Source organism: Budorcas taxicolor, chromosome 5, assembly GCF_023091745.1.
Source record: "Budorcas taxicolor isolate Tak-1 chromosome 5, Takin1.1, whole genome shotgun sequence".
NCBI classification, from domain to species: Eukaryota; Metazoa; Chordata; class Mammalia; order Artiodactyla; family Bovidae; genus Budorcas; species Budorcas taxicolor.
The window spans coordinates 123678850-123697816 of record NC_068914.1 but is presented as its reverse complement, the minus strand read 5'-3'; the positions used below and the strand labels follow the sequence as shown (position 1 = coordinate 123697816).

At 41.3% G+C, this 18967-nt stretch overlaps 1 protein-coding gene across 1 annotated transcript in view; it reads right to left on the bottom strand.

Moving 5' to 3' along the window:
- TMTC1 (transmembrane O-mannosyltransferase targeting cadherins 1) overlaps nucleotides 1-18967 on the bottom strand; it is a 318256-nt gene that overhangs the window by 30812 nt on the left and 268477 nt on the right. Inside the window, exon 13 of the mRNA XM_052640320.1 lies at nucleotides 4435-4543. Within this exon, the coding sequence (XP_052496280.1) occupies nucleotides 4435-4543 (109 nt within the window). The remainder of the gene's footprint in view (nucleotides 1-4434; nucleotides 4544-18967) is intronic.

Sequence of the window (18967 nt, the reverse complement as noted above, 5' to 3'; positions counted from 1 at the left end):
CTTCCAATTTGCCTTGATTCATGGACCTGACGTTCCAGGTTCCTATGCAATATTGCTCTTTACAGCATTGGACCTTGCTTCTATCACCAGTTACATCCACAGCTGGGTATTGTTTTTGCTTTGGCTCCATCCCTTCATTCTTTCTGGAGTTATTTCTCCACTGATCTACAGTAGAATACTGGGCACCTACCGACCTGGGGAGTTCCCCTTTCCATATCCTATCATTTTGCCTTTTCATACTGCTTTTCAGAAAGTGTGAAATTTGTCTCCTACAAACTTCCATCGGTACACATAAATCAATTTCAGAAGTGTTAACTCACCTATCATGAGAAACAAATTGATGAACTAAATCACTATGTATGTTCCTTTTGCTTCTAACTTTATAATTTCTGACCAAAATGCTTCAGGTATGCAGATGACACCACCCTTATGGCAGAAAGGGAAGAGGAACTAAAAAGCCTCTTGATGAAAGTGAAAGAGGAGAGTGAAAAAGTTGGCTGAAAGCTCAACATTCAGAAAACGAAGATTATGGCGTCTGGTCCCATCACTTCATGGGAAATAGATGGGGCAACAGTAGAAACAGTGTCAGACTTTATTTTGGGGGGCTCCAAAATCACTGCAGATGGTGATTGCAGCCATGAAATTAAAAGCCACTTGCTCCTTGGAAGGAAAGTTATAACCAACCTAGACAGCATATTGAAAAGCAGAGACATTACTTTGCCGACTAAGGTCCGTCTAGTCAAGGCTATGGTTTTTCCAGTAGTCATGTATGGATGTGAGAGTTGGACTGTGAAGAAGGCTGAACACCGAAGAATTGATGCTTTTGAACTGTGGTGTTGGAGAAGACTCTTAAGGGTCCCTTGGACTGCAAGGAGATCCAATCAGTCCATTCTAAAGGAGATCAGCCCTGGGTGTTCTTTGGAAGGAATGATGCTAAAGCTGAAACTCCAGTACTTTGGCCACCTCATGTGAAGAGTTGACTCATTGGAAAAGACTCTGATGCTGGGAGGGATTGGGAGCAGGAGAAGGGGATGACAGAGGATGAGATGTTTGGATGGCATCACCGACTCAATGGATGTGAGTTTGAGAGAACTCCAGGAGTTGGTGATGGACAGGGAGGCCTGGTGTGCTGTGATTCATGGGGTCGCAAACAGTCGGACACCACTGAGTGACTGAACTGAACTGAACTGAACTGAACCCTGAGCCCTAGAGAAGCAATATGCATACAAAGACATAGCTTTTGTTAAAGAAACTTTCAGTCTTGTGAGGAAAAACAAACCTGATAAACTGTTTACATTATATAGTTCAGATATTAATTCAAGAAATAAAATTATGTGATTGGTTTGTGAGTTGATGCATGTTCCTGAACATTTCATAAAAGCTCCAAGGAAATCTAACGCCCCATGAGATGGGGAGGTGGGTGAGTGTTGGGGGAGGAAGTGAAAGTTGAATTGAAAAATGAGGATGATTTAGAAAGAAAGAAAAGATGGCATTACAGGGAGAAGGAACTGTGTCAGTGTCGGTAAGGGCTCCCCCTAAAACAACATACCTTGTTATCACTGGTATTAGTTGAGTGAGTGACATTGTCTTTTACCTTCAGGGTAATTTTCATCAGGAAGAACAATTAAATGTTTATTGTATGTCCTGGCAAGTTGTGAAGAAAAAAGAGATGTGACTGATCTTGACAGTGAAAGTTGCTCAGTCGTGTCCAACTCTTTGTGACCTCATGGACTATACAGTCCTTGGAATTTTCCAGGCCAGAATACTGGCGTGGGTAGCCTTTCCCTTCTCCAGGGGATCTTCCCAACCCAGGGATCGAACCCAGGTCTCCTGCATTACAGGCAGATTCTTTACCAGCTGAGCCACAAAGGAAGCCCAAGAATACTGGAGTGGGTAGCCTATCCCTTCTCCAGGGGATCTTCCCCACCCAGGAATCGAAACAGGTCTCCTGCATTGCAGATGGATTCTTTACCAACTGAGCTACTAGGAAAGTCTGATTTTAATGCCGTGCTTTATTTATTTACAGAGAATTGAAGCAGCTTTCAAAAATAGAGAACACAAATTGAATAAAATAAATTGTTAAGGAAAATGATAAACCCAGTAAAAGCAGTACACACAGAAAAGTAGCCTATCCTGTCGAGACAGCAGTTATTTGGGGTGGGGCCAATGGAGACAAAGCTAGAACTGATTTTCTTAGCATCTGAAAGATTTTTCATGTGTTAGATTAAAAAATAAAGCAAAAAACTTGTAGTTCAGGAGAAACCTAATATTGAGCCATGAGAGAAATTTTCCCTTGAGTCCTCATCCAAAAGCCACTGAACAATGTAGCAGGTGCTGGCCTCAACCCAACCCTGGTCCGCGGCTGGAAGGAGTAACTTCACCTGGCTGTTCTCACGCTGTCCCTCATTGCAGCACAAGAGCATGACCCTGAGGCACAGGTTGTTACATGAAACACTGCCCACATGCCCAGCCCTACTTTAAAGATGAGTAAAACCTTGGTCACGTGCTGGACTGGAGGGGTTACATGGTCTTCAGATCATATCCATTCATCTTGTGGCTCAGCTGGTAAAGAATCTGCCTGCAATGCGGGAGACCTGGGTTCGATCCCCAGGTTGGGAAGCTCCCCTGGAGAAGGGAAAGGCTACCCACTCCAGTATTCTGGCCTGAAGAACCCCATGGATTGTATAGTCCATGGGATCACAAAGCGTCAGACACAATGGAGTGACTTTCACTTTTCATTCGCTCAGTATTTACTGACTGCATACAATGTGACAGACAAAGAGGGGAAAGTCATGAATAAAAAAACAGCCTTTCTCATGGAGATTCTAATGGTGGGAGTAAGATCACAGACGTAAATAAATGTATGTTAGATGGTGATGAATGCTTCGGAGAGAAATCAGAGAACGTGTGGGGCAGTGACGGAGTTGTTTCGAAAGGGTAATCATAGATAGCCCTTCCACACAGAAATATTTGGGCAGAAACCACCATAGATGAGGAAGGAAACTCTAAGATGTCTGGGAGAACAGTGCTGCAGGCAAAGGGCACAGTTAGTGCAAAGGCCACAACTGTGTGCCTTGTCTGAGTAGCTGCAAGCCACCAGCCAGGCAGAGGTAGGCGGTCTTCCTATGAAAATGAAGGAGCTAGGATGTAGTGAGAAAAGGGAATAATGATGGAATCTTTTCTCCAGAAAACTCCTACTGTGTCTGCTTCAACACAAACCAAGGCAGCTGAGGACTGCCATGTCTATCATAAAACATGAGCATCATCATTTTAGCTTAAACTTTGTGTTAAAACATGCATTAAAATCACTCACTACAGACACAGGCCTTTGTCTAAAGCCCACCTACACTAGCAGAGCAAGACAACTAGATTTATCACTTCTGACATTTAAATAGCCACTGAATGTCCTAATTTTGTTTCCTGGTGAAATCTCCAAGGTTTTTCAAATGCAAATTGCACCCCTGTGTACCTGACAACATCAAATCATTCATTACATTTAAGTCAAAGCTGGAGGGCATCTTTCAAAGGTGTTGAGTTTGAGTTTAATTTTAAAGACAATCTGGAAATTATATAATAGCAGAATCTACCTTCTATTGAGGGCACTTTTGTGTGTCAACAAAACTCTATCATCAGTTTAGAGAAGACAATTTCTATTTGTTTTCCCACAGCATGGGGCATGCATCTAGAACACTGAAATGTGGGATCAAATGGTTTGTAGCCAGGAGCCTGCATGTACAGTTAGTCGTCTGACTCTACAACCCCATGGACTGCAGCCCGCCAGGCTCCTCTGTCCATGGATTTCCCAGGCAAGAATACTGGAGTGGGTTGCCATTTCCTCCTCCAGGGGATCTTCTTAACCCAAGGACTGAACCCACGTCCCTTGCATTGGCAGGTGGATTCTTTCACCACTGAGCCACCTGGGAATTTTAGATACAGTGAAAAGGAGGGAAATCAAAATACTTCTCCATTTTATGCCATGAAAAATGTTCTCTCTTAGGAGCCTGCCTATGTGACTCTGTGATCTTCTGATAGGTATTAAAAGACATAGGATCTATAAGATTATCGGTAATTGTTTCCATACTGAGTTCAGAGATCTTAGTCCATTAGCAATTCCCCAGAAAAATATAAATGAGTAGTAATTAAACAAGCAAATATCACGTACTGTTCAAGACAGATTTTGTTCCAAAGTGATAGAGAATTTAGTAGTGGTTTATAATGGACCATCTTAGTCTAGAGACCCCATACGTGCACAAAGAATACTGGAGTGAGAAACCTAGATTTGTGATTTCTATCAAGAAAACTGACATACAGGTTAGTTGTCCATTATGAACTTCAAGTTAAATGATATAAGAAATCTGTGATTATAACATTAATTTATACATTCAACAGAAACAGTTAAGAAAATATTATGTAAAACTAAATGGAAACAATTACCTGCTCAGCCAATAATGAAGCTAAGCTTGAATATGCATCTGCAAACTCTGGACCATATTTAATGGAATCCTTCAGTAAGGTGATAGCCTCTTCCTTTTTCTCCTGAGACCTATAGATTATAAGAGGGGAAAAAAGGATATCTTTTAATAAAACTTTAAATCCTCTGATTAGACTTGAAAATCTCATTTCTTTTAACAAAGATTAACGGATTCACTCTGGATTTTACTGCAAATAAATTAAACTAGACTTCCTCCAGGTGCTAACAAGTTTCTGTCTCCGAATTCTCAGTGGAAAGAGATGTTAAGATGTAAACGATGCTGAAGATTATTCACTGATTTCTCCACCTTCCATTTCCTGCTATGCGCTTTTTGAGAATTCTATTTAAAATTTTATAAATTGTTTAAATAGAAACTTTAACCTTCAGAGGAGCAATTTTGAGCACATGACCTGGGCAGCATGGGAGCCACTTTATAATGTGGAGAATGGCTCGAGCCCCTCTCATACTAGCTACACCATTGCAGGCTGGGGTCCTAATAGAAGCAAGCCAGACAAACTACCCATGTCCATCTTTGCTTTTCTAAGAGAGAGAGCTCTTATACATAATTTGTGAAATTATGAGATACTGGCTGGCAAAGAATGATGAGCTATTTTATCCTCATATTTTTATTGAAAATTGGTCTGATGGTCTTCTTTATTTTAGTTTTCTCCCAGTGACTACATTTTTCATTCAAAGAGGACTCAAGGCCTGAAAGTTATTATTTTGGGTGAAAGTTCTCTTTCCTGTTAGTGCCATGGGGAAACATTGGGTCATTAGTATGACATCAGTGTCTTAGAAGCCAAAAATGTACACTGGCAGTGATCAACGCTGCCATCAATGCAATGCCACAAACACTGACCACTTGCTAAACTCTAGACACTGTAATTGACAACAGAGGTGGAATAAAGAATAGAACCTGTAGAACGATGAAGGGCACATAGCCTAAGTGTCCCTCAACTTTATCAGTTACCAATACTGAATTGTATGCTTATGTTTATATAGGATCAACAATCATTTATTCAGCAATGAATATATACCAAATGCTCTGGTCAGTTTTCACATAACATTAATTTAATTCTCATAACAATCTCATGCAGCAAGTATTATTATCTTATCATACTCATTTTTCTAATATGAAAATCTGGATTCAGAAAAGTTAAGCGACTCATCATGTTCATATAACTACGACTCTGAGTCAAGCTCCAGTGCTCTTCCCTCATACCGTATCTGCTTACTCTAATTGCTTAAAATCCACCTCTTATGACCTTGATGCTCAAAGTGTGATCCATGGATCAGTATCTTCAACATCACCTAACCTCTGGTTAGCAATGCAGAGTCTCAGGCCCCATTTGGAAGTAAAAAATTCAGACCCTTCATTCAAAAAAGATTCTCAGGGAATTTGTACACACATTGAGATTTCAGCAGCGCTGCTCCCTGAATTTTCAAAGGCACCTGAGAGTAACTCCTGCCACAAAACCTCTCTATAGGGCTTCAGGCTCTATGGAATGAAGATCTATAGGGGAAACCCAGTACTGACTCCATACATTTGAGTTCCAAGTGCTAAAAGTAGCATGCTGCAAGGCTGTTTTCAATCACAGACCTTGGGAAAAAAGCCATGTTTCCAGCACAGATACTGTGTTTACTACCATTTGGTTTACAAACATTTATCACCATAAATTGTAGCTATTTCCCAGGGGATGTGGCTGTCCATGCTATCCTCTCCTTCTTGGGATCTAGCTAACTCCTACTGGGCTCCTCTTGATATCAAGGTGCAACACCTGCCTCCTTAAGTGGCTCGTCCTTGGGATGGGGCTTTAAAGATGTATAGTTTAACAAATCTGCATTACAGCTCTTAGAGCTCTGAAAGCACTAAGTTGCTTTCTTGTTAATCCATTCATTTAATCGTTGAACATTCAAAGAGAGTCCATAAGACTCTATGGAAGTTCACTATGTGTACATACACTTGGGTTTCTCTTCTAAAATAAACTTTGAAGTAATTCTTCCATGGGCATATGTTTTTAAATAAAAAACATATTTTTAATCCTGGTAATTTAACTATTGATTTCATGGTTAGAAGAACTCTTCCCCCAAGGATTTTGTAAATCTTTATTAACATTAATTTGGAAATTTTCCTGAAATCCAAAGGAAGATACAGATTTAGAAAATTAAGGCTGAAATTCAAGCCCTGCAGGACATAATTTGGCTTGGATATTCTTTAAAATCAGCAAAGAAAAAGCCACAACAATTTGACAGCAAAGATTTAATGACTTGCATTTGTTATGACTCACATCAATTAGAATGACAGCTTAACCTTTTGTATATAAACTCAGTGAGATTAATTACCATGTGCAGTCCAAGAATCTAAATACTTGAGGTTGTCCATTCACATTCATGTGACATATTGGAAAAGTTAGCATCAAAGTTATTCACAGGAAACTTTGAATTCTTTATGAAAAACTGTACCTTTATTAATCTCTTCAAGGAATGACTGATAAATTTTCAAGAAAACACCTCATCCTGTAATTTCATGTGGTGTATAAATATTATAAGATGCAAAGATTGGGGCAGAGGAGACTCTTCGTCTTGGCTCTGCATTCCTGGAGGACTCTGCATTTCCCTGGGAGCCTCTGACAGTCCTTAGTCCCCAGTAGGGGTCAGGCACATGCCAAGCTGACAGATAATTATAAATGTTTTTAAAGAAAGCCCAAGAAAATGATAAGTGGAAATTCTGTTGCTGTTGTTTAGGTTCCTGAAAGGGAGAGGAATAGTAGGAAAGATATATTTCTCCTGTAGATCTTTCTTGTTCACAGTTTGGTAGGAGTTATGAAGCTGGTGTGCTTTTGAAACATTCAGTTCATTTCAGTTCAGTTGCTCAGTCATGTCTGATGCTTCGCGACCCCATGACCACAGCACGCCAGGCCTCCCTGTCCATCACCAACTCCCGGAGTCCACCCAAACCCATGTCCATTGAGTCTGTGATGCCATCCAGCATCTCATCCTCTGTCATCCCCTTCTCCTCCTGCCCTCAATCTTTCCTAGCATTAGGGTCTTTTCAAGTGAGTCAGCTCTTCACATCAGGTGGACAAAGTATTGGAGTTTTAGCTTCAACATAAGTCCTTACAACGAATACTCAGGGCTGATCTCCTTAAGGATGGACTGGTTGGATCTCCTGGCAGCCCAAGGGACTCTCAAGAGTCTTCTCCAACACCAGAGTTCAAAAGCATCAATTCTTGGGTGCTCAGCTTTCTTTATACTCCAACTCTCACATCCATACATGACCACTGGAAAAACCATAGCCCTGACTAGACGGACCTTTGTTGACAAAGTAATGTTTCTGCTTTTCAATATGCTGTCCAGGTTGGTCACAACTTTCCTTCCAAGGAGCAACTAACTGGCTTTTAATTTCATGGCTGCAATCACTGTCTGCAGTGATTTTGGAGCCCCCCAAAATAAAGTCTGACACTGTTCCCACTGTTTCCCCATCTATTTCCCAGGAAGTGATGGGACCAGATGCCATGATCTTAGTTTGCTGAATACTGAGCTTTAAGCCACCTTTTTCACCCTCCTCTTTCACATTCATCAAGAGGCTCTTTAGTTCTTCTTCACTTTCTGCCGTAAGGGTGATGTCATCTCCATATCTGAAGTTATTGATATTTCTCCTGGCAATCTTGATTCCAGCTTATGTTTCTTCCAGTCCAGCATTTCTCATGATGTACTCTGCATAGAAGTTAAATAAGCAGGGTGACAATATACAGCCTTGCCATACTCCTTTTCCTATTTGGAATCAGGCTGTTGTTCCATGTCCAGTTCTAATTGTTGCTTCCTGACCTGCATACAGATTTCTGAAGAGGCAGGTCCGGTGGTCTGGTATTCCTATCTCTTTCAGAATTTTCCACAGATTTTGGGATCCACATAGTCAAAGGCTTTGGCGTAGTCAATAAAGCAGAAACAGATGTTTTTCTGGAACTCTCTTGCTTTGTCCATGATCCTGTGGATGTTGGCAATTTGATCTCGGGTTCCTCTGCCTTTTCTAAAACCAGCTTGAACATCTGGAAGTTCACGGTTCACGTATTGCTGAAGCCTGGCTTGGAGAATTTTGAGCATTACTTTACTAGCGTGTGAGATGAGTGCAATTGTGCAGTAGTTTGAGCATTCTTTGGCATTGCCTTTCTTTGGGATTGGAATGAAAACTGACCTTTTCCAGTCCTGTGACCACTGCTGAGTTTTCCAAATTTGCTGGCATATTGAGTGCAGCACTTTCACAGCATCATCTTTCAGGATTTGAAATAGCTCAACTGGAATTCCATCACCTCCACTAGCTTTGTTTGTAGTGATACTTTCTAAGGCCACTTGACTTCACATTCCAGGATGGCTGGCTCTAGGTGAGTGATCACACCATCGTGATTATCTTGGTCATGAAGCTCTTTTTTGTACAGTTCTTCTGTGTATTCTTGCCACCTCTTCTTAGTATCTTCTGCTTCTGTTAGGTCCCTATCATTTCTGTCCTTTATCGAGCCCATCTTTGCATGAAATGTTCCCTTGGTATCTCTAATTTCCTTGAAGAGATCTCTAGTCTTTCCCATTCTATTTCTTCCTCTATTTCTTTGCATTAATTGCTGAGGAAGGCTTTCTTATCTTTCCTTGCTATTCTTTGGAACTCTGCATTCAAATGGTATATCTTTTCTTTTCTCCTTTGCTTTTTGCTTCTCTTATTTTCACAGCTATTTATAAGGCCTCTTCAGCAGCCATTTTGCTTTTTGCATTTCTTTTTCTAGGGGATGGTCTTGATCCCTGTCTCCTGTACAATGTCACAAACCTCCATCCGTAGTTCATCAGGCACTCTGTCTATCAGATCAGGTCCCGTAAATCTATTTCTCAGTTCCACTGTATAGTCATAAGGGATTTGATTTAGGTCATACCTGAATGGTCTAGTGGTTTTCCCCACTTTCTTCAATTTCGGTCTGAATTTGGTAATAAGGAGTTCATGATCTGAGCCACAGTCAGCTCCTGGTCTTGTGTCTGCTGACTGTATAGAGGCTGCAAAGAATAGAATCAATCTGATTTCGGTGTTGACCATCTGGTGATGTCCATGTGTAGAGTCTTCTCTTGTGTTGTTGGAAGAGGGTGTTTGCTATGACCATGCATTCTCTTGGCAAAACTCTATTAGCCTTTGCCCTGCTTCATTCCACATTAACTTAGAGCAAATAATCACCTAAGTAGAACCTTCCTTGTCATATAGTATATAATTAGTCTGTGAGAATTAAACTTCATTTCAACCTGTTTCTGAATTCAATAACATCCTTTTCATATCTGCATTATGTATGGCCCATGTTTCTTTGTTAGTTATCCAGTATTAAAAATCAAAGATGATATTCCTATAATTCTATTGGATTATTATTACACCTTGGAGTGCATCTTACTCAGTTTCACTTGCTAACACTTTAGTTCATACCTCACTTCTAGTTCCCTCTTTGTCCTCCTTCTACTACATAGAGACAACTAAATGATACATTTTTTTTCCCTAGAGTATTGCTCTCAACACATTGCCTTATTATATAAAAAAAACTTCATTAATTCCCTACTACTCACAGACACTTAGTTTAAAACCTTCTATAATATGGTTCTAAGCAGTATTACAAACATACCCAGTGGTGTGGACTAGTGGGTATGAGTCTAGCCAGACTGAGTGACCTTTGATATCTATCCTACAGAACCCAAGAGATCACTACTCCAGTACATCTCTGCCCTCACTGTATGTTAAAATCACTTGGTGTACTCATATAGAGACCTTAGTATTCTGAGACTGTGGTGCTCTTACCAGCTCTAATTATCCTCTCATCAGAGCTCCTAACCATGTAACACAATCACAGACCATATATATGCTACCTTTCTTAAATTTTTACTTTATTTTGAGTCTCCACTAAGAAAAAAAGATAGTAGGGGAATAAAAGCCTTGCTCTGGCCTCCAAAGGGGCAACTGCCTCCTTGTTCTTCAGCTCAACATTCTGAAGAGCAGCTAGGCTTGAGCCTACTTTGCTTCTGCAAGGTCCTGGCACTGCACCTAAAGGGCACCCCCACTGCCTCCAGCGGGAGGGTGGGAGTCTATCAGTGAGTGCTCCACACAGTCAAGTTTTAAAAGCTTCATGTTTCACAGTAGCTCTTTGCTGAACATTTATTCACTGCTAAAGACAGAGTAAGTGATTCATTTGCATTATTTAATTCCTATTAAGCATTTTGAATTATGCATAATTATTTCCATTTTAAAGATTTAGAAAACAATACTAGTAACCACCAGTCCAACAAAAATTTTTAAAAACCCTGAGATTTCGAGTGCTCACAGGATTTGCTCTTAGCACACAGCTACTTTAACACTAGGATTCAACTTTGGAACTTCAAATTTAGCATGTTCCATCACTGGGCCATGATTGGCATTTCTGCATCCATTCTGTCACTCTCTGTCTGTGACCATTATTAGGCTGTAAGCTCCTTCATAGGCAGGACCCATGTCTTATTCATTTTAGTTACTTCTTTCATCCCAGAGACTAGTAAGGTAATCTGTACAAACAGAAATCCAATAATTACTAAGTTATTTTTTAAACCATGGTTTTACTATTTTCTACATTCCTAGATCTTTATAAGTCTTCTCAATTAAGCTTTAAAAAAATTAACAGAGGTGAGTGATATAATTATTTATTTTATATTTCTGTTTCTATAGCTCTTTCAATACTATGGAAGTGATCCTAGGAACAGAGAAGCACCCCAAGCCTTAGACTCATAAGAAAATTACAATATAGCTTCCATTTATTGAGCACTTCTTATTTACCAAGCACCGCTAAGCAGCTTCTCTGCATAGTAGCTAAAAGCACAAACTCAAAAACCAGAATGACTGGGTTCCAATATTACTGCTTTCTTTGGCAATTGTCTGATTTCCCTGTGTCTCTGGCACACAGTAGATACCAAATGTTTTGGCTTTTATCAGCTTGTTAATGTTTCTAAAATCATCCATTAAACTTATATTCTCTCTTTAAAAATTAGTTTCTGAAACTAAGGAGAATGTAGTGCTTTTGAAATTCCTTCCAAAGTAATATACTTTTGTAGGGAGAGAGTAAAGGGTCAAAGTAGGTGATTAAAAATAGTTAATCCTACTAGGGGATTGTAAGTAGAAAAAAATATGTGAGACCCCTGTAAATTAATGATTACTCAAGAAAGCAGGTTCGCTTAACAACAAAACCAAGCAGGCTTGCTTAGCAATAAAACCATGCAACCGAAGCGCGAGACATGCCCCCAAACAACAGAACAATGGCAGCGTGAGACCTACATCCTGCCCAGTGGACTCAGCAAGTTAATGATCTCTAGGACATGCTCTCTGCACACATAAAAATAATAATAATAATTTGTAGACCTTTTTTGACCATATAGGGACAAGAAAACTTCCCTGCTCAAGCTGGGAGAGGAGGTGATGATGGAAGCATGATGTCTACTCAGCAAAGTCAAAGAAGGTCTTCTCCACCTCTCCACTTTTTTTTTTGATTAAAAAATTGTAGTCCACTAAGTTCTCAGGTGTGGCACTCTCTCACCAGCCTGCTTGTAAGCCTCCCAAGTGTTCTATTCTAATAAATCATTTACCTATTGCTTTGCCTCATGGTGAATTCTTTCTTGGCTGAGACATAAAGGACTACGATGCTGGAGCTCTTCAGAGCCTCCCCTCTCCCTCCCCTGAAATGCCACCAAACAGCTTTATTGTCACATTTCAGACTACTCATAAGAAATTTAAGTTAGATGGTAGAGTAATTTTTCCTGTGTCTGGTCTGATATCACAAAGGGTTTTTAGTATAAAGTTGTCACCAAGTACACAAATGAATAGCGCTGCACTGAATGTAAAATAACCCAGTAACTGAACAGTCAAAACCCCTGGAAACCTCATTCTTAGGCAAATGCCAAGCTGAGAAGGCCTAAATGGCAGACTGATAGTTCAGAATCCACTCAGCTGATGTTGGAGCCACACGAAGGTGTGGGTCTTCATTTTGCAGGGGTGATGGCTAAAGGTGAACATTTAGGCAAGAAAGAATCGGGAGCAATTTTGAGCCTCTTTTTCAGTCATGCCAGGAAAGCTTCTTAGAAAAGAAAGGCTTAAGCAGTTATTTCCATATAAAAACGAATAACAAGAGAGGCAGAAAATTTCAAAATAGACATTACAAAATGCTTAATAAAGGGAATTACCTATGTATTCTGACAGTACAGATCACCTCTGAGACAGCATTCGACAGTATTAAAACTCCCTAATGCATTCTTTGGGCTCTATAATAGGCAATTTAGGGAAATCCAAAGCCCATTACCAATGTAAGCCTCCATCTATATAGGAATACTCTGTTAGCCCTTTAGATAGAATTGACAAGTCAATTCAAAAGGTGGAAAATATGAAAGCAACATTTTCACCAAGCATGTGATTCACCAAGGATGTGTATTTCCTCTCAACAACCAAGCAAGTCCACAGGCTGTTTTTTTGAATTTCAGAGAAAAAGCTTTAAGTAAATAGATGGGGAAACAGAGGAAACAGCATCAGACTTTATTTTGGGGGGGCTCCAAAATCACTGCAGACGGTGATTGCAGCCATGAAATTAAAAGCCACTTACTCCTTGGAAGGAAAGTTATGACCAATGTAGATAGCATATTAAAAACCAGAGACATTACTTTGCCAACTAAGGTCTGTCTAGTCAAGGCTATGGTTTTTCCAGTAGTCATGTATGGATGTGAGAGTTGGACTGTGAAGAAGGCTGAGCACCGAAGAATTGATGCTTTTGAACTGTGGTGTTGGAGAAGACTCTTGAGAGTCCCTTGGACTGCAAGGAGATCCAACAAGTCCATTCTGAAGGAGATCAGTCCTGGGTGTTCTTTGGAAGGAATGATGCTAAAGCTGAAACTCCAGTACTTTGGCCACCTCATGCGAAGACTTGACTCATTGGAAAAGACTCTGATGCTGGGAAGGATTGGGGGCAGGAGGAGAAGGGGACGACAGAGGATAAGCTGGCTGGATGGCATCACCGACTCGATGGACATGAGTTTGAGTGAACTCTGGGAGTTGGTGACAGACAGGGAGGCCTGGCATGCTGTGATTCATGGGGTCACAAAGAGTCGGACAAGACTGAGTGACTGAACTGAACTGAACTGAGCTTTTCATAACAGGTGAATAAATTGACAAAATGAAACCGCAGTATATCCCCCATCTAATTAGGCATGGGCACACTTCTTTATCCTGAGGGCAGGAGAAAGGGGCAACAGAGAATGAGATAGTTGGATGGCATCAAGAACTCAATGGACATAAGTTTGAACAAACTCTGGGAGCTAGTGGGGGACAGAGAAGCCTGGTGGCTGCAGTACATGGGGTCGCAAAGAGTTGTACATGACTTAGTGACTGAACAACAATTGACGTGGAAATTGCTGTCACACTGTGAGGCCTGTCAGAGCTTCTGGGAAGGCTTCTGCAGGTACTGATGGAACTATCAGAGAACTCCAGAAAAGTGGAAGAACCAGGGAGAAGTAAATCTGCTCCTGGGCTAGGCAATATTATTTCCTCTCTGCATCCTGAATGTCCTCATCTGTCAAACAGTCACCAGGTGAAGACTGATAATCCTCTAGGACCTAAAATAGTCGGTCTTCACTTTTCCCTTAGATCAACTGTTCTCAAATTTTAGTGCTTAAGAATGAGTACTGGAAAGGATTTTCCTGGTGGTCTAGTGGTTAAGATTTTGCCTTCTAATTCAGGGGGTGTGGGTCCCAGCGCTGGCCAAGGAGGTAAGATTCCACATGCCTCACAGCACCCCCACCAAAAAAAGAAAAGATATATATAGATATAACAAAAAAGCTGTATTAAAACAAATTCAATAAGATCCTTAAAAAAAAAAAATCAATACAGGTTTGGTATAAGGAAGGATCCCAGGCCTCCTAAGATTCAGTAGGTCAGGGGTAGGGTCCAGGAATCTTACTAAGCCCCCTAGGTGATTCTGTTGAAGGTGGTCTTCAGTCTATGATTTAAAAACTCTGTCCTGCTTACTATGTGGGATCTGCCTGATCAGTTGATCCTTGATATAAGGCTACATGTATCAGGATGAGGAAAGCTAAAAAAAGGAGAGATAAGATTTTCTGGAACAATTGGAGCAAAAAGGTCACAGTGGCCAGCTGATTTGCCCAGATGAGCAACATTCCAGATGCCAAATGATGTAGGGAGGCTACAGATGGGGTACCTGGAGGGTGCCACTGCAACTGGAAGAGCAGCTGTTTTGCTCATAGAAGCTCTGTGGCCAAGTTCTTTTGTGTGTCCAAGTTTTAGTTCCTGTGTTGTCCACATATGTATTGACAGAAGTAAAAGTCTCCTAATATTTTGCAAGCAAAATGCCTCTCTCTTAGGTCTCCCTTAGGAACTTCCAAAAGGCTAAAATCCCTGAGAAGGGGATCCTGGGACCAATAACATCTTCCTCACTGATTTCATAAGAGAAATATTAACTAGAAATTAGATCTTATTCATAATGTGCAAACTTTGCCATTGAATATTTGTAGTTTCACAGGGAATTTTCCCTTTGGTTATACAGCAGTGGGACTGTTTTTCTCATGTGTTAAGTGACAACATTCACCTCATCTCACTTTCCTGGCTTTGCCTCAGTGACAGATATTTAGCAAAAGCAAATAAGGTTTCAGCACATTTTCCTTTGGTAATTAAGGTCCTGTTAAGTTTATCAATTTAGAAAACTTCTTCAATTCCTGTGTAAAATCTCATGACACATTCATTTAAACTGAAAGCAGATGCTTGCTTTGAAAAAAATATTGACATTTGGGGAGAATTTAGGAAATGCAATAACAGAAATAAATGGATTTGGCAATCCCCTTGCATGCAGTAAAATTTCCTATTAACCACAGTGTGAACCTGGAGTGCTGGGCAGTCTCTTAACCACCATTCCTTTTCCTTTGCTGGGGTGTTTTGCTGTTCGATCCAGGAACAGTGTCTGTCACAAACGGAAAAGATGGTGACTTTAAGGGAGGGGCAGGGGATGCTGACAGATCTTTACCAGCTCCTCTGAAAAACTGAACTGTGAAAGTCAAATTGTGAATGTCTGACTGAAAGGCTGTCTTTACAGAGTGCATATTTTTCTGTGGCTCTAGTGTCTTTCCTAGCAGAAGGAAAAGAAGAAAACTGGATCCTACCTTGTGTAGCCTCTTTTATTTCTAGTTTACTGGCTGATGCAATGGAAACCTAGTTTACAGGCACTTGCCCTAGTTTTTCTGCTTCATTCTTTATGGAAGCCACATAGAAGAACTGTCTGGAGGAGAGATTCATAGGTATTCATGGTGAAGAATGAATTTCTTTTAATTCAAAGCCACACTCACTACAGTTAGAGTCATGAGAGTAGATCCCCTGTACATCTCCCTCCTGCTTGCAGTGGGTTTGCAGAACCAGAGTCAGGTGTTTGGAGCCATAGTGTAGGGGGTGACGGGGGGGGGGGGGGGGGCCCACCCTGTGTGGTGTGGGTGGTCTTTAGCACTTCTCTCCCCAGCTGAAAGCCAAGGGAGGGAATGATGGACAGGTCTGACATGGTCTGGTCACCAAGCTACAGACATGGAAACAGAGCTCACACAAGGACCTCACACAAGGCTGGCAGGAGTGGGTCCTGAGAAAAGGTTCTTCCCAAGTCCCCTCCTCTTATGCTCCTTTGGCTCTTTATCTGCCTGGTGAGGTCCCTGCCCTGAACCCTGGCAGCAGGAAGCTTGTTCCTCATGGCCTTGCTCCTGCATGTGTGGAGCCAGTTCTGCGCCATGAGTGCACAGAGGTGGGCTGAGGGGTGGGGCAAGTCTCAAGTAGCATGTCTTCGAAGCAAACAAAATGCTGATGCTAAGCTCTTTAGCAATTTGAAGGAAAGCAGAGAAATAACGTCCCCAGGTTGGTTCCTGGAAAATAAGGCAGCTGAGACTAACTTGGTTTAGGCAGGAGTCATTTACCCCATAGATAAAGGATCATCTGGATGACGCAGTGGAATGCATGTCCCTGGTTTAGGCTCAGGCGGATTTTTGTCTAAATCCCGGCTCTGCTCTCACCAGCTATAGGACTTGGGTTAGATGTTACACCTCCATGAGCCTCAGTGGCCGAATCTGTGAAAGATGCACAGTTATCTCTACCTCTCCCGGTTCCTCTGAAGAGTGGAATAAACACGCACACACAGTGCGCTTACCAGAGCGTGGAGTGCATGGGAGGATGAGGTAACTGCTAGCTCCATGTGCTCCTTCCTTCCTCTCCAGCTGAATTAGCATCTGGAATTTGTACCTGAAGGCTCACTGATCTCTCAGCAAAGGGGCGATGCTCCTCCAAGGCAGGATTGCCTCTGAAGGGAATAGGGACTTTCAAATTCCTTTCTGATTTTCCATTTCCATTTCAATATAAGAGATGAGAAACTTGGAGTCATAGTGAAAAGCACTGATTCTTGCAGCAAGAGAGCCTTACAGAATCATCTAGTCCCATCTCTTATTTTGAAAAGAAGGAAACTGAATCTCAAGGAGGTTGAATATTGACTAAAGCTCTTCAAAAGCAGGAACAGAAAATGTACCACCTACTTCTGATTTATTATTAATTTTAGCCAAGAATATGAGCTTCAAATTGAAGTGAAAAATTATATCCCTAGGCTAGTAATAATAATAACTAAGGCTTATTTTATCTTTATTGCGGGTTAGGTCCTACATTAAGTATTTACATGCATTCTCTTGTTTAGTACTCATGAAGGACCTGGTTACTAGCAGTATTTTTACTTTGTGTGTGTGTTAGTTGCTCAGTCGTGTCTGACTCTTTGTGACCCCATGGATTGTAGCCCGCCAGGCTACAGCCATGTAATTCTCCAGCAAGAACACTGAAGTGGGTAGCCATTCCATTCTCCAGGGGATCCTCCTGACCCAGGGATCAAACCCAGGTCTCCTGTATTGCAGGCAGGTTCTTTACCATCTGAGCCACCAGGGAAGTCCTATTTTTACTTTGTAAATGAGTAACTGGAGCCAATGCAAGATCAAATTGTTTTCCCAGGGTCACACACTACTATGCGGTAAAGCAGAGATCCAAACTCACTAAGCTCTACAGCTCCTATTCCTGAGGAGAGTGCAGGGAGAGTGCAGAGCGCAGCCATGTGATGCAAGCAAGTAGCTGGCTCTGGAGGTCTCGCTTCACAGCTCATGGCCTGTGACGTCCCTCACCATCTCCCAGTTGGTAATGAGGGAGTGAAGGCACCTGCCCTCTGGAAACCCTCCATGGGCAGGCACATGAGATGTGAGGAAGTGCTCTGTAATTTGTCATTCAAGTGTTAGTTACCGTTCTTTTTCCTTGGAAGAAGAGAGGTGGCAGAAAGGTCGAGGGCATACAGCCCTACAACACTGCCCAGCAGAGAGGTGGCACAGCAGGAAAGCACCAGAGTGGGCCCTGCACGAGGCAGGGAGGTTGGCAGAATTAGTAAGAAGTTAGCAAGAAGGGAGGAAGTCCCAAAGGCCTCCTTCCCCTCCTCAAGGTGCTTCCCAGGACTGAACTGCAGGTCACAGGCAAGCATGGGCCAGAGGGGACACAGACAGCATGCATAGTCCCATCCTTGGCATTTCTCTTCTGGCCTACACAGAGCACTTTTAGATTTGAAATTTTTTGAGGATCTCTACCACATTAAATTCTGAATTTAATCTCTATGTGAAGGCAAAGTTGATCTCCAAATGAATTTGAGATAAACAGTTGCTCAATTTTTATTTCCAGTGAATTTCCAGTGAACACCTGCATTTCTAGTATTCTTTTCATTGAATTGTACCTTTTTTAAGCTATGAGTCAAGAGTTGTTCCAACTCATTTCCCAGTACAGGAGTTAAAGAGCACTAGATTGAAAGTGAGGCCAGGAAAGATTATGAGAATTAAAGGAGTGGGAATATGATTTTCAGGACAGGTAAGACCACTGAAAACTCCTATGCTTGACAAAGCAGTCTGGCCTGTTTAATTATATTCTGTCAGAAATATTTATGCAAGGAAAAAATGATGACCATCCAACACTTTCAAGAGAATATAAACAAAACTGGGGTTCTTGAAAGCTTGCTTTCCTCAACAGTGCTTCCTGTGCACAACTGTTTTCTGGCCTCAGGAGTGTTTATCGCAGCCATCACAGCAAAAGAGAGGACTGAGAAAAGGGACCCTTCCTTTCTCCTTGCAAACCATACTATAGATTTAAAACAACTCACTCATGCTCTCATCATTAGCAATCACAGGATAACTGAGAAGAGTTTTTGTTGGGGGAAGGTTACTTATGAAAATATTTCAACAATTAGCAATCTGTGTGTATATTATATATATATATATATAAAACACACCCAAATCTTAAGAAAGTAGGTAAACATTCTCATCATTTCTCTGATAATTCAGTTTTGTACAGTCGTGGAATATAAGATGATAAAACACAAAGAAATAATATTTTGGATGAACTAGAAGAATTGTCACTTA